At 51.2% G+C, this 14,698-nt stretch overlaps 1 protein-coding gene across 1 annotated transcript; it reads right to left on the bottom strand.

The window, feature by feature from the left end:
• Positions 1-185: 185 nt before the first annotated feature.
• Positions 186-14,259, bottom strand: V2A60_005675 (mitochondrial protein from FMP27-domain-containing protein; the record flags this gene model as incomplete). Its single annotated transcript, XM_083256983.1, has 7 exons — positions 186-9,135; positions 11,359-11,649; positions 11,708-11,929; positions 13,440-13,740; positions 13,795-13,911; positions 13,961-14,074; positions 14,139-14,259. The coding sequence occupies 7 exons, from the start codon at positions 14,257-14,259 to the stop codon at positions 186-188; spliced, it is 10,116 nt and encodes a 3,371-aa protein (XP_083113109.1).
• Between the last annotated feature and the right edge of the window lie 439 nt (positions 14,260-14,698).

Genomic DNA, 14,698 nt, shown 5'->3' on the forward strand with positions numbered 1-14,698 from the left:
TTCACAACAAAAGATGTTCATGCTTGCGTGCATGGCACTTGTACATACCACAACGCCAAAACAAAAGCCCCCCTTCCGTTTGCTACATAACCATCGACGGCCGACCAACTTTTCATGTCCAAACCCCCCGTTATGCACGTCCAAGTCCTGGAACCCTAGAGTCACTTGTTCGCCTTTTTGAGGCCTTAGCCGGTTTTTGTTCGGCCCTGTGCCCAACTCAACCGCTTGCCGCGGGGGCTCTTCTCCTCATCACCAGATGCATCGTCCTCTGTTTTGCCTGAGCTTTCTCTATGGCTCTTGCGTCCAAAAAGGTTAATCTTGAAGCCTCCGCCGCCACTCTTACGACGGCCTTCGCCAGAGTGACTTGAGTTCTCCGCGTGGCTGCTCAGGTTGCTGGCGCTGGTGGCTGGCCGGCTGTCGCCTGCCGGTATATTTCGGAGCAGTCGGCGGTGGGATGAGCCCGGCACACCGCCGCTGGAAGATGGCCGAAGATAGTCGATTCCGAGGCCAAAGCTGCCACCTTCAGACGCTTTCCCATCTACCGGTGTCGGTGGCGTCATGGTCAAGAACGCCGGGATATTTCCACCACCAGTTTGCCCAGAGCCGCCAGTCATTTGGCTAGTACCGCTGACGCTGCTGCTGCGGCTTTCGGAACGCGGGAACGGCATGATATTGCTGTGGGCACTGCCGCGCGACTGCGGTGGTGACCGTGAATAGTCAACCGGGGACACGCCGTACAGGCTGGAGGAATCGTCGCTGTCGTTGATGCTGCCGGCGTAGGTTGACGCTGCACCGCTCGTGTTGAGAGGGGCAATTAGGACCGAGCTGTTCGCCATCTCGCGGAGCTTGCTTCTCTGTTCAGCGTTAGGCCGGTGCTTGGAGAACTTGTTGCCGATAATGGCACCCGTGTGCGAGATGAGGGCCTTCATAACCGCCTTCTTCAGCGCCAGAACCAGGTCTAGGTTCGACCACGTCTTGTTCTGCCATTCTATCGTCGGCAGTTTAAACACAAAGTCGTGAACATCCTCAAAATTGCGCTGGTCTTTGCCTTTGTAGCTCAGACACAAGACAACCGACGGCATCTTGATGTGAGCAAAAGTCATGTAATTGCTGGCGCGATCCATCATCTTAGTAAGATCGTCCGACTGCTTGTCATCGGCCTTCTTGCTCTTGTTGAAACGCGACGACTTCTTAGCTTCTGCCTCTCGACCGTCCTTCGTCGAGAACCCAGTTGAAGTTCGACCGAGTGCGCCGGGGCGTCCAGATCTTAGTGAATCGTGAGAAGACTTCTTGGCAAGTGTCTTGCCGGTTCCGCTTGACCGGAACAGGCGGAAGCCGCTTTGGCTTTCGGTAGAGTGGACACTCAAAGCCTTATTAGGGCTTGGGTCTTCCTCGGGGCCCAGAGAAGACAGCGTAGGCCGAAGTCGCAGTTCCAGCGACCCGGGTCGTGTCGAAAAGCTGGATTCTTTGTCGGCAGTCAATCCACCTGGCGTTCCTAGCCTGCTGGTAGAGCTTGCAAACGACTCGGTATCGTCGTCGTCGGCCTCCGTCTTGATGATGGCCGGGGGGTCGTGTTTGCCTATAGAGGACTTCTCACCGTCCATACCAGGGAAGATGTACTCAAACAGGCGCTGGCCTGCTTCGCGCTCCAGCTGGACTTTCATAGGGAAGAGATTAACCTCAAATCTGTCCATCACTGGGATACCAGCAATAGCCTCGAGCATGTGCCAGTACACACGAATCATATCCTTGTTGTCACGGTCCTTATGTTTAGTCTTCTCATTTTCAACATACGGCGCGATGATCTCTGGATAGGTTGCGTCTTTGAGCAGGTTCAGTCCAAGAATCTTTTTGACGCGAATGAGATTCATATGTGAACCATCAGAGTTGTCAGTCCGGTCGTACTCGACGTCCTTCAATTGCATCTCAACCAGCGGTTCACTGGTATTCTGGATAAGATGCCAGACGATCTCGCGAGCCGCGATACTCCACTTGACCAACGGCGTTGCCTCTGCATTCACATCGTATTTGCGCTGAGAGGTTGTGATCGCCTTCATCAGGAAAAACAACTCGTCCTCACAAGCAGCCAGATCACGCTCCAGGTAGAGGCGCTCTTCCCAGCCTCTTTTGTCTAGGTACTTGGAGTACACTTGGAAATGCATCTTGATCTCTTCCAGCTGCTTGATCCTCTCTTGCAGCTTCATCACCATCGCAGGCGCGCCGCTTAGATCGCTAAAGTCTGATGCCAGCATAATCTTTTCGAGACGCTCGCTTCTTGTCTTCTCGAGCGGTTCGCTGTACATGAGCAAATCGAGGACTATGACGTACATTGCATAGTATTGCGACGAATTGCATAGCGCTCGTACTTGAGGGAATTCAACCCAGAGATTGTCTGTCCTAGATTCCATGGCCTGCTCGTCCGAATCGCCGTTCTCCTCCGTGCTGACTTCCGCGTTGTACTTCAGACGAAGGGTGTTGTATTTGTCGTAGCGAAGCATAGCCGACGTCTTCTGCACCACTCGCTTGAAGCCAAAGGGATCCGCCTGGAAATCGAACATGATTTCCATGGGGACCCATGGCGGCCAAGCTGATCCGCTGGGAGTTCCGTATCTGCTTCCAGCATACATGGATACCAGGTGGGTATGAAACCACTTTTGATGTGTAACAAAAAATTGAGTACTGTCCATATTGACCAAGAATCGACGTTGGACCAAGCCGCTGACAGTATCAGAAATACGGTCCTTGTCCATGACTTCCACGACTTTCAGTTCCATACCCTTGGCAGTGATGAGAACCACGTGCTTTTTGTTCTTCTCACTCTGCAGCTGGATCTGGGGCGCGATAAGCCGCACATGGTAACTGTTTTGTGGACTAAAGTCTTTAGAAATGCCACATTCAAGGTCCTCGATAGTGCCGCTGATGGATCCATCTTCATTAGGGAGGAAATTCGAAGTAGCGGAAAATCTTCTACCATCTTCCAGAATGCTTCGAATGCGATCCTCCAAATCTTGGGGCTGATTTCCGTTGTTCGGCGTATCTGGGGAAGACTTGGTGGCTGGCGTGGCTTGGGATTTTGAAGGCTGTGCGGTCTTTGTCTTGTTCTGCTCGTCCACCATGTCCAGAATAAATTTGATTGCGCGGCGCGAGAGATAGTACACGAAACCTCGTCTTTGACTGTTCTGGTGGATATAGCGCAACACAATATTTCGGAGTAGGTTGTTCCACTTTAGCTGCATATTGTGAATGACAAAGCGATTGTTGAATTCACTTTCAAAGTGAGACGTGGGCGGGATGTCCATGACTTGCTCTTCGCTGCTGGAGCCGTCCGGTGACGGATCACGGGCAGTAGATGAGGCAAATATGTGGTTGCCAGTACTCCGAATTTTTGTCCGAACTTGCTCCTGCATATTCTCCAAGAATGCTTTCTTGTCTTTCAGAACGCCCGTATGTCGTTTGAGAGCCTCGAGGTCGTCTACAAGATCGCTGTCCTTGGTGGTGGCCTGCACTAGCTTCAATTCAGCTTCGCCAACGTTTCGCGAATGAGAAAGCATCTGAATTTCCAATTGATCAAGCCGTTCCTGGATCAGCTCCATCTGAACTTTTTTGTTGTCATCTTCCTGGCTCAGGAGACAGAAGTGAGTGGGCTCATTTCCAAATGGACTAGTTCGCGTCGGATCGCCAGCAATGACTCCGCCAATATCTGTCTGACGGAAGTAGGTAAATCTCGGCGCGTATGCCAGGGGAAGAATTTTGGTATCAGGGTGCGCCTCTGTTGGCAATATCCAATCTAGCTCAACAAAGTCATCCATATCGATCCAACTCAAGTCATCATCGGGAATAGTGAAGTGTGATAGATCGGGCTTGTCATCCTGATCCGTAATCAGGGACGAAATGGAGCCCTTCTTGATTGCTTCAGTTGTTGTACCTTTCAAACTTGCGGACACAGCTCGAATATCCGCAGCCGCAAGATCGAGGTGCCCGGCGTGGATCTTGATACCCGTCGTCCGGCTAGGGGAGTTCTTTGTCTTGGCCAAAGTGTTGAACTCCTCGCGGCGCTGATGCAAATCAAGCATGAAACTGTCGAAGCGGACCTTGAGACCTGTAGCCGATACGGCTTCATTCTGCGCGTAGTCTTCTGCATCCTTGTGCTTGTAGATATGGCTCAAGAAAAGTGGCGCAAGCAAGATGCTATACTTGACTGTAGCCAAATGTCTGCCAAACTTTTTACTGCTCTTCTCACGACCAGGGAAGAGATTGCCTTGCCGAATGGGAAGTGACATAGGTTGACTAAAGAGGCCCCACCATGTGAAGAAATGTGTAAAGAAACGCGGTGATAGATGAATAGTGTTGTAGCTTCGCGATGGCACCGGGTTTGATGACATCCATTCACGGTCGACGGGGGCGCGCACCGCAATTGATAAGTGGATATGGCGACTTCGAAAACCACGGAAAGCGTCATAGGGAAGGTTCCCATCGCTGTGAGCAAAGTGCGGATTTTTCAGGACGACATTGTAGTGTGGGATAAAATCAAAGCTGCGGTGCCCATTTTCGATGTCCTTCTCGAATACCAAACCAGCCAGCCATTGTACTTTGCCCGAAAGTTTCATAATCACCTTCTTGAAAGCCGTTGCCTGTCTTAGATTATCCTCAGCTAGATGACTGCCATCCTCGATTCGTCTTCTGGCTGATTCGCGGACTTGGTGGCTATAATCAGGCACAGCTAGTACGTATTCTCCACTGTCCACTGTCATGAATTGCTTTGGGTTGTCGTCCGAATTAATGTTCCAGCGAACCTCATTGCGCCAGCACATGAGGAAACCAGCACCATTGCCAGTAACTTGGTAGGGGTCACGAGTTCCCTTCAGTGCCAAGTGTACATCGCCATCACCCTTCCAGGCCACATGGATGCGCGAGTGAAAATTCAGTCTCAACTTGTCCCAGAAACCTACTCTTTCGGATGGATCAATGGGGGGCTTGGTAAACGATTCAATGGCCATCATCATGTCTTGGATAGCGGGTTGATAGCATGGGCTCCATGTGATTCGGGTGGGCAAGGCTGTATTGATGTCCATTAATACATCTGTAAATGACTTGACCGGTCCCATTGTTCGTCGGACTTCGATCGCGAATCCACCCTCATTGGAAGCAGTGGGATCGCTGCTCTTGGGTGGTACCACGTTCACACGAACTCTTCTCGTAGATTCAATACCACGAAATTCCTCTGCCAAAACGAAATTGGTCCTGAGGGAAACAGATGGCTGTCTCGAGGATTGCCCAGACTTCAAACACGGAATGTGCAGCACCGGTAATGGATAGTCTCGCAGGGTTACCCTCGCTTCATTCATGTTGATTGCAATGTGCATTGGGACCAGGAGACCGTATTTCATGTCACGAGGCATGCCCTTGCCAACTTTGTAAAGGAAATCCGGAAGGTCTTTCATGGCAAACGTGGGCTTGTCAACAACTACTTGCAGGTCCGAGATCATCGTAGACATAAGGGCCGGCCTTGGTGGTACTTCCAAGATGTTCTCAGTCTCTTGAATATCATCAGGAAGATGATTCGGGCCCCAAAACGTTTCTCGAAGCTCGCGAATGCTGTCTTGTGACATTCGGCATGCTTGGTCAATGCGCTTCTTCCATGATTGGGCATTAAACATATCCAGGTGAGCGCGAGCGTCTGACTCGCTGACCTTGGCGTCGCCACTGACGGTACGGTTACCGCCCTCAGGATCATAGGTAGGGATGCCGCCACGACGCGGGGATCGTTCTCTCCGATCACGACGATAAGGATCCGCACTGCGATTTCGGAACCAAGACGTCGAGCTGTTGTCAACTCGGCCGCGCGCGAACGTAGATCGAGAACGCAGTTTGCTGCCACCTCGTCGTGCTTCTTCCTCTTGCACTTTCTTGATTTTTAGGTTAAAAGCTTCCTCACGGGCTAAGCGCTGCACTTGCTCTTGGCGGCCAGCACGGTAGATCATACCCAGCTTCCACTCAAACGCTCCGTCTTCAATCTCAAACAAAAAGTTGCGCGAACGCACAGCTATCTTTGGGACACGTTTTGGGCCTTCTGGCTTCTTCTCGAGGATATACTCGTTGGTCCCAGTCTTGAAACGATGGTGGAGTTGCTGTACAGATTTGACAACATTAACAATATTATCGCTGATGCGAGCGACTATAACTTCGTGGGGTACTGCAATTCGGATTGCCTCCGTGGAGATATCGATGAGTTTCTCTTCAACAACGGGTCCGGTTGCAGTCTTGTGCCTAGTTTCTCGTAAATCGAGGCGGCCTGATTTGATTCCAACCATGCGAGCCCAAACGTTTCGCATTCTTGGAGGCTGAACATAGAGGCGGATCAGCGTTGAAGTCATATAAGGCGTGGACCATCTGTGTCGTCCAGCTTCGAGGCCATATATACGCAGCATAATGAGTGGGTCGTGAGGCATCTCTGCCTTGAGCTGTACCAGGGCGGCTTTGACATCCAGAATGACTAATTCCGGTGTTGAGGACGAAGAATCTGCACCCGAGCGGCCTGGCGGGGCTAGGCGATTTGCTCTGAAATGTGACGGTTCATGAGCTCGCGGTGCTTCTCGCCCGGATCTCATGAAAGCTCTTCTCAAAGTCAGCGCAGCGACACCAACTGAGTAATGACGAAAGAGTGAATACTGCATCATGATCGTCCTGAGCAGTACTTGCACGTTGAACATGGGGCCATGACTATCGCTCGCAGCGGAGAGCAGAACTTCCAGACGAGGGATGTTGACAAATGGCTCGACTTCCAGTCGATCGATGCCTTCCATGATCTGCGCCTCGAGGCCTCTGACGTTGAAAGATAGCCTTCTTCCATCGCCGTGTGTTTGGCCCTTACGCCGAATGCGTGGTGAAGAAGATGGCGTAATATCAGAATCGGACTGTGTAATGGATCTGCTGTGAGTTCTTCTTCTAGGCAAACGGCGCTGCAATCCATCCAAGCGGTGGGCACGGTACTCTGCGGCAATGGTGTCAAGGTGTAGAGATACGCCGCGAGTGTCATCCGAAATGTCTTCATCAATACCAGCCACCTCAAAATTGAAGTCCTTGGCTTCAAGATGACAACGAAGGAGCCAATCTGGCGCCCGCCGCAGCATATTCCTATGTTTGATGCTCTTGGGCGTAGCTCGCTTCTCGGGCTCCACGTCCATGCGAAGTTGGTGAATGATTTGATGGATTCCGTCGGTAATTTCTGGTCGAACCATGCTTATTGCGAGCGACAAAATGACGCCATTGATTTCGACAGATACGTCAGGGTTGGCTGCGAGGTGTACTTTAAGCTCCGTAGCTTCGGTTGTGATGAGGTTGAATCTTTCTCCAGAATGTGTATGGTAGTAGAGTTGATGTGACTGAATACGCATAGCGCCGTCCAGTGAATAATGCATGTCCTCGAGCGGGGAGTGAGAGGACTCAACATCCAGCGAAATGGATGATATGGACGAGATGATGAGATCGAAGTCGTCGGGATCATCTGTTTTCTCGAGTGTCTTGAGTTTAATGCGAATAACAGGCTCGTGCATTGAGAACTTCATGTTGGCTTTAGGCAAGAAACGTGACATAAGGTTGCTGCGAGAATCGCGACTTGTTCTCGGGGGTTTGGGCTTCGATCGTAGCAGCGCGATCAGAAGTGGCAGGTGTGCAGGATCGAGATCAACCGAGGGCGAAGTGACGACAGAGTTGGCAAATAAAATGTTGGCATTTTTCTCTTCGACGCTGCCATGGTTGTCGTCCGAGAGCTGCACTGTTTTGGAGGGAAGAGTTGTGCGGATCGTCGTTGTGGCCATCGGAATATATAGTAGGCGTTCCGGCTTTCCATTGCCATCGTCGATGCCAACGGATAGTGACAATGCAGCAGCAAGTCCCTCGTGGGCGACATCGCTGGGGGGAAAGTACATTCTGTGTGAAGGTGACTTTGGATCCAATCTGTGGAGATCAACACCGAATTCTTTCATGGAAGCACTGAGCAGAACCGGCTGAGCGTTTGGCTGCACCGAATGTACCCTCTTGTTGATACTTATGAAGCTGACAGCAAATTGTATCTCCTTGATTCCATGAAGAATAGAGTTGAAGAAGTCGTGGGAGCCCGGTGTATCTTTGGTGTTGTCTTGGCCAGATTCATCCTTTTCTTCAATGTCTGATCGCTGCCTCGGGGTTCGAATGGAAATGTCGGCAGAGTGCTTGGGTTCGTAAAAGGTAGCCCGTCTGCGGCAGCGGTTGTAATGTGACATACAAAGCTCCAAGTCATCATAGGGTATATGGACACGGCCGAGTTTGAGTGCCACCGTGGCATCACGCAGGCCCTCCCTGGAATGGTGAAGAAAGCCATGCACGTTGAGCAAGGCGTTGTCCAGTATTTCCAGGGACTCATTTCCATCCGCCGTGAAGAGAACACTGCGGACAGTCACGATCCATTCAGCCTGATGTCCATGTTTGTAGTAGCTCGACTTTTGATGAAAAAATCTAGCGCGATCGACTTTCTTGTTGCGCGTGTCGACTGCCAGTGTGATACTGCCAACTTGAATGTTACCCACATCGACGACGTGAACGGTGGAGTTGGTCGCAACAACATCAATCATCCGTAGCCACTTCACCATGCGGTGGATTCTTTTGATCTTGTCCTTGATTTTGGAGAGCTGTTTCCAGGGATCGCGTCGTGGAACCGCATCGGCATGGTGTCGCATCGAGGGACGCTTCGTGGGGGCACGGCGCTTGGCGGACTCGGACTCGCTACTGGTCACGTCTGTCTCTTCGGCAGTCTCAGAAAACTTGTTTCCTTCCAACTCCTGTACGTTTAATGTGACGACGAGCTCGTTCAAGACGACACTCAGCCACGTCGGCTGCGCAAAGGTTGGGCGATGGATGTGCAGGCCGAGACTGCGAATCTCTACTGTACAGCCATCCTTGGGGGTGTAAGCGAGTCTTCGTAAGGAGAGGTATCCTATCCGCTGAATCGAGATGCCTGTAAGGATTCGAATGACGGCAAAGAGGACAAAGGAAGAGAGGTATAAGAGGACGACGACGCCGAGCAGAAAGGTCGGGTTTAGGAGAGCCATGGCTACGCGGCGCCGTTGCTTGGCGGACGGCGCCGCAGACAAGGTCCGTCTATGAGTTGTGTCAGTCGCGTCGCCAGCGATAGTTTCAGCTTATCGAGGCTAGAGAACGAACAGTTGAGCGTGAGCAATCAAACAATCCGCCCCAAACGCTCTAACAAGCTTGAGTCGCGGCGCGAGCCATGGCGAAGGCGGAGAGTCGGAGGGGTCGGAAAGGAGGAAGGCGGAGCGCTAGAGCGGCCACAGCTATGTACAAACTGGCTGGATAGGAATTCGAGCGCGCAAAATCGTTGATGATGGTTTCGTCGGCCGGCGCAAGCGTAGGGAGGCGGTACGGCAAAGGAAGTCGTCGACGGGGGCGCTGATCCCAAGTGTTGGACAAGGCAGGTAGCTACCTGGATGCAGGAGAATAATGGGCGTCTCCTCTTTTTGGCAGAATGCGGATACCAAGAGGAGTCGAACGTGGCTTAACACGGTGTGGGTATCCAAGTTAGCATGAACTGCGCCGGGCTGCCGAAAAGGACCCAATGGCAGCGGTTGTTGTTTTGTCATGCAGACTTGAAGGGTTGTTGGGGAATGGGTGGTGATGGCGAAAAGAAACGAGCTGGCGGGTCTCCCCTCCAGCGCTGGTGGTATTGGCAGGGTGAGACCGAGAGAGACGAAGATGGTTGAGGGTCAGATGCTGGACTGGGGTTGTTCTGTGGTCTGAACCTATCGGTATAGTGGCTGCATACAACCTACCTAGGTACCTAAGCACTTACCTGGCTACCTTACTTAAGTACCTACCCAAGCAGCCAAGTAAGGTAAGTCACCTGTATCATGTACGGACCTTGGTAGGTCCCCCTAGGATGAGTAAGTACCTACTTACCACCAAGCTTCCTGGGTAGGTGCCCCGGCCGTCGAAAGGATAAGTACTCAAGCTGACACGGAGAGCGTAATGTGTTCGTCCACCGCAGGAGTGTTTGAAAAATGTCGGGAAAAAATCGTTGGCAACTATATCGGCTTGTAGTTTATTCTGGTCTTTTTCAATCAAATTCTTCATGGTGAACATTAGGTTCTGCTGTAACCAATCGGCACCGCGAGAAGCTACCCAAGTAGTCTTTTGTATGAACCTTTTGCATGAACCTTTGGTATGAACCCTTCCTGTCCATCACTTGGTACCTCTGAGGTACCTCTCTTGCTGATATCTGACAAAGGCTGACTTGTTGGTGGGCGGAGCTGGGCTAGGTGAAAAGGGTTTGCTGTATCAACTTACTCCAACTTCCCAAAGTATCTAGCGGCGGGCTGGGGGCGGATACGGCACCCCCGGGCCGCTAAAACGATGACGTGTGGCATGTGTTGTGAAATTGACTCAATTACAATGTGACGCTATGGAGAATGCCAGTCCCGCTAGCCCGATTTATTTACCTTTAGCATTGTAAATATTGACACTGACATTGGTGGACAATGATTCGATGCTTCTTCTTCATGCCATCTCTCCGTAAGCGTGCTACCCCACAGCTGCGAATTACTTATCTTTACCGATAGATCGGTACCTACCTAATAGGTACATAGGTAGGTAAATAGGGACCTGACTTATACCATGGCTTGCTAGCCAGAGGATGGCTGCTGACTATCAGAGTTACTCAACTGAGAACAGGCAAAGTATATGTAACGCTGTCCTGAATTCCATTGTCCGAGAAGCTCGGCACGCCCAAGTACTTGGTAGATGCTGAGAGAACTGCCACTCTGGTCCCGTACCTCGCCTTTGAGGCCTTGGCCGATTCACGAAATAAAGGTGCGTGTCTTGGCTTGTACCTCGAGCCGGTTCGCTAACTTTGATGTTGGGCACTTTCAATCGTCGGAACGATTACGGTGGGCCGTGGAGAGATGATTTCGAGATCTGGGGACGACAATCGCGGCATCATGCGCCCCGGGGAAAATGGACTACTTACGTGACCTTGCCGATACTGTTATAGCCGTGTATCATGACTGCCAGGCCCCTATACTGGTAGAGGAGGGCCTTCTGATCCCTGCCACTGGATCTGTGGCGGCTTGAAGCTACTGAATAATAAGCCTCCTTCCCCTTGCCTTCTTGCCGCCATCATAAGCTCGACCAGGGCATCGTGATGGCTCACAAGGCCGTAGGAGTCGAAAAAGGACGCTTTCGGCCAAGCAAAAAGTGACGGGCTGATTCTTCTCAAACAAACTGCGTACAACAGCGTAACGACTATTCCTTAGATCAGATTTCTGCTCGTGATAAAAGATTGGAATTCAAGGCCGGTTGGGCTCTCACCCGAGCGTGAGTTCTTCCATCTGTGAGCTAACACCATCCGTGTCTTCCACCTTGGCACCATCCTTGTCTTCTATCTTGGCAGCCTGAACTAGAAGCAGCCCCGAAATATCAAATTTCATATTACAAGGCCTTTTGCCGTCGTCAAGAGCCTTCCTTATCGCTTGATAATAAATTTGAGCCACAGAGTCTTTCCAATCTTCGATGAAAGCGTCAGCCTGCCCCTTGGTCTTGAAGCGTCTGTGGCAGGCTCCTGATACCTGATCAACTTGGCACTTGCACCCCTTCTTGCCGCTGAAAAGACATTAGAGTCATGAAACGCAACGCAGCGGACGAATCTTTGTGCCCTTACCAGAAACAAGGAAAAATTCCAATACTCTTCCCGTGCGCTACGGCATAAAAACCCCCGGTGCCTGAAAGGTGTTCTGTGTTCTCTCCTCCTGTGGGTTTTATGACTTCGTCCCAACCTCCGTCTTCGTATCGCGCTTTGAGGAATTCGCGCAACTCCGGCAAGCTGCTGTTAAAACCTTTGTAGTTGGCGTAGCATCCTGTCACTCGGGGGTGTACATCGCCCCTGTTGTTAAGATGTTAGCTCCGCCACGGCTGATCGAGATAAAGGTGCAAATACCAGGACGAGAAAATTGTAGGCCGTTCCACCCGCTCTCCCTCGTAGACCACATAAAACCGGTAGCGCATCACACCAAGATGTTAAATTAGGGAGCAAGAAACGGCAGAAATCAGCTGTCAGGTCAAGTATCTCTTCACCTGTGGAATCCAACGCTAAGTATCCGTAGTTAATAACTCTTAGTTGGTACTCCGCATTCTTTGAGCACACTGTCGTGGCCCAAAGCAAGCCACGGTGGGGCGCAATGTAAGCGCTGAGCCAAGCAAGAAAAAAAGTAACAGAATTCGGGGCAATCATGGAAACGTGGATTCGCAGTGGGGGCAAGCTTCTGTTCCACGGCACGAGTGAGTTGAGGTAGAAGCTAGATGCTTTCGAGAAGCTGGCAGAATGACAGTACAGGTCAGGTTAGCAATCAGGGGACGAAGCCAGCCATCTCATGGTGATGGTTGTAATGAAAGTCACCAACAGAGCCGCCAATCACCAACGACTAGCCGAGATGAGCAGGGTGGCCATCGATAGGTATATCGATTTTTCTGTCGTTGATCAATATCTCATGGACGTGGGTCGATATTGAATCAATATCAATGATATGAACAAGGCATAACCCGAAATCTACACAGTGCCAATTGCCAGTGACGCTTGCGCATTCCCATTTAAGCGCAAGTTTCCTCGCATGGCTTGTCCGCAGAGGGTTGGCCTCTGACTACTTTCCCGAGTTGCTCAACTGAGAACAGGCCAGGATTTCGTAATGCTGTCCTGAATTCCATTGTCCAAGGCGTTCGGCACTCCTCATCTGTAGATGCCTGCTCAGCCAGCCAACAACCAGCGTGGTAATTGCACACACCCTACAATCATGATGCATATTGACACACCCAGTACCATCAAGGATGCAAAGCGATAAAGATTCCGTCTGGTCCCGCAAGAATGGTACAGACCTTCCTCGGTGTGCCTCGCAAGCTGATGGACACGGTGCACGGCGGCTACTACAAGGTCGGTGCCAGCTTGTAGGCCCATTCAGCGCTGGCGAATGTTGCCCTTGGACGCGAATGTACGATAGACTGGCGATGGACGAAAAGCTACACTCGGATGGAACATCCTAAAGACGTTGCTTGGGTCGCTCCTCCTGCCTTTCTGGGACATCATAAAATGAACTAGACTGCCACACTGAAATACGTTGCTGCCCATTCTTCATCCGGTTACTACCGGCAGCACAGGACGACGAATTGTGAACCGAAAATAAAGGCGACGGCCTTATAGGACTGAAATTCTAGAATCATACATAGCAGATCGAATTGGACTGAGAGAAATCAATATAAACCGACAGAAAAAAAAAGAGAGAACCATTAGCCACCTGTGGCCATGTTGGGTATTAGTGTGGAGTTTCTCGAGGCTCTTTTCCCACGACAAATCATCTATTTATACATTGCAACATATATCCCATACCATTGACTTTGCTCACTTTTGCTTCGGTTGTGCCACGTTCTCCGCTTCCCTCGCCTTATGCTCCATTGCCCTGAGCTCTGCAATTCGGTCATCGATTAATGAAATATCGACATCGAGCTTGAGCTTCTTTTCCCTCATCATGTCCATGTATTCCTCATCCGTGAGCTTCCTCAGCGGATTCAGCCGGGACCAGAATCCGGGTCCGGTTTCTATTTTGGGCTTTCGCTGGTTGGCTTCATAGCGATGTACTAGCAGCTGCCCTCCAGCGCCCAGTAACCCCCATATGATCATGGCCGGTATTATTTTTGTAGGACCACCTATTCCCAGTTAGTATGGGAGACATGAGCGAACACTGCCCGACATCAACTCACGCAACAACCCGGATACTGCGCCGGTGGTTGTGCCGGCGATTGCGCTTAGAATGACTCTATCAGATGAGCGTGTCACTTCCTGGTTACCCCATGCGCGCATAGCAAGGCTTCTGGAGACTGTGCTTCTGTCAGCAGCTGGGTGATATTAGGCCGCATAGATACCTACACCAAAAAGTGGTACCAAGGGTAAACCATTGTATCCCAGTGACGGAGCCACTGATGAATGGGCTTGTGTCTCTGGCGATAGCACCTCCAACGCCTGCCAATACTCCGGCGGTTCCTATCTCAATCATGTGAGTTTAGCAGCTTGCTCGTCGAGCCAATCAATGAGCATGACCACGCACCAGTCCAGAATCCAACTTTCAAGGGCGGGAGAACAAGCTCAGCCAATTCTGGAGAGAAAAAGCCCTGCTTTTTGCGCTGAGCCAGCCCTTGAGAGTCCTGAGGGGTAGGTTGTGAAGCCATGGTGGCAGTGGTGGCGGGTGATGGAGAGAGAAAGGGTGAAAAAAGGGAGCGCCGGACAGGATCAAGGCCTGCGCACCGTACAGAGTCGTTGACTTCGGATATTAAAATACAAGAAAAAAATTCACGAATAACGGCACAAGCTGAATTTACAGCTAGTATACAGAGTCAGGCGAAACAAGGCCGTGGCCAGGGCGGCGCAAATGAGTATATGCGTATGGCTATGAAGGCCTCGTAAATCAGGGTCGAATCTTTTTACCCGCTCACCAGCCACTGGGCCAGCCATCATGATAGGGCGAATGACTGCCTATGTATTTGCTGCGCCAAGCTGTGGCTGACTCTGTGGCCACTATCCGTACAGAGTACCTGTGGCTGTTACCTGTGGCTCAGCATCTGCTTCACTTCCCAGTCATCTGGTGGGCCGCCAAAAATCCATAATACG

The sequence above is a fragment of the Cordyceps javanica genome, chromosome 3 (genome assembly GCF_051103115.1).
Source record: "Cordyceps javanica chromosome 3, complete sequence".
Taxonomy (NCBI): Eukaryota; Fungi; Ascomycota; class Sordariomycetes; order Hypocreales; family Cordycipitaceae; genus Cordyceps; species Cordyceps javanica.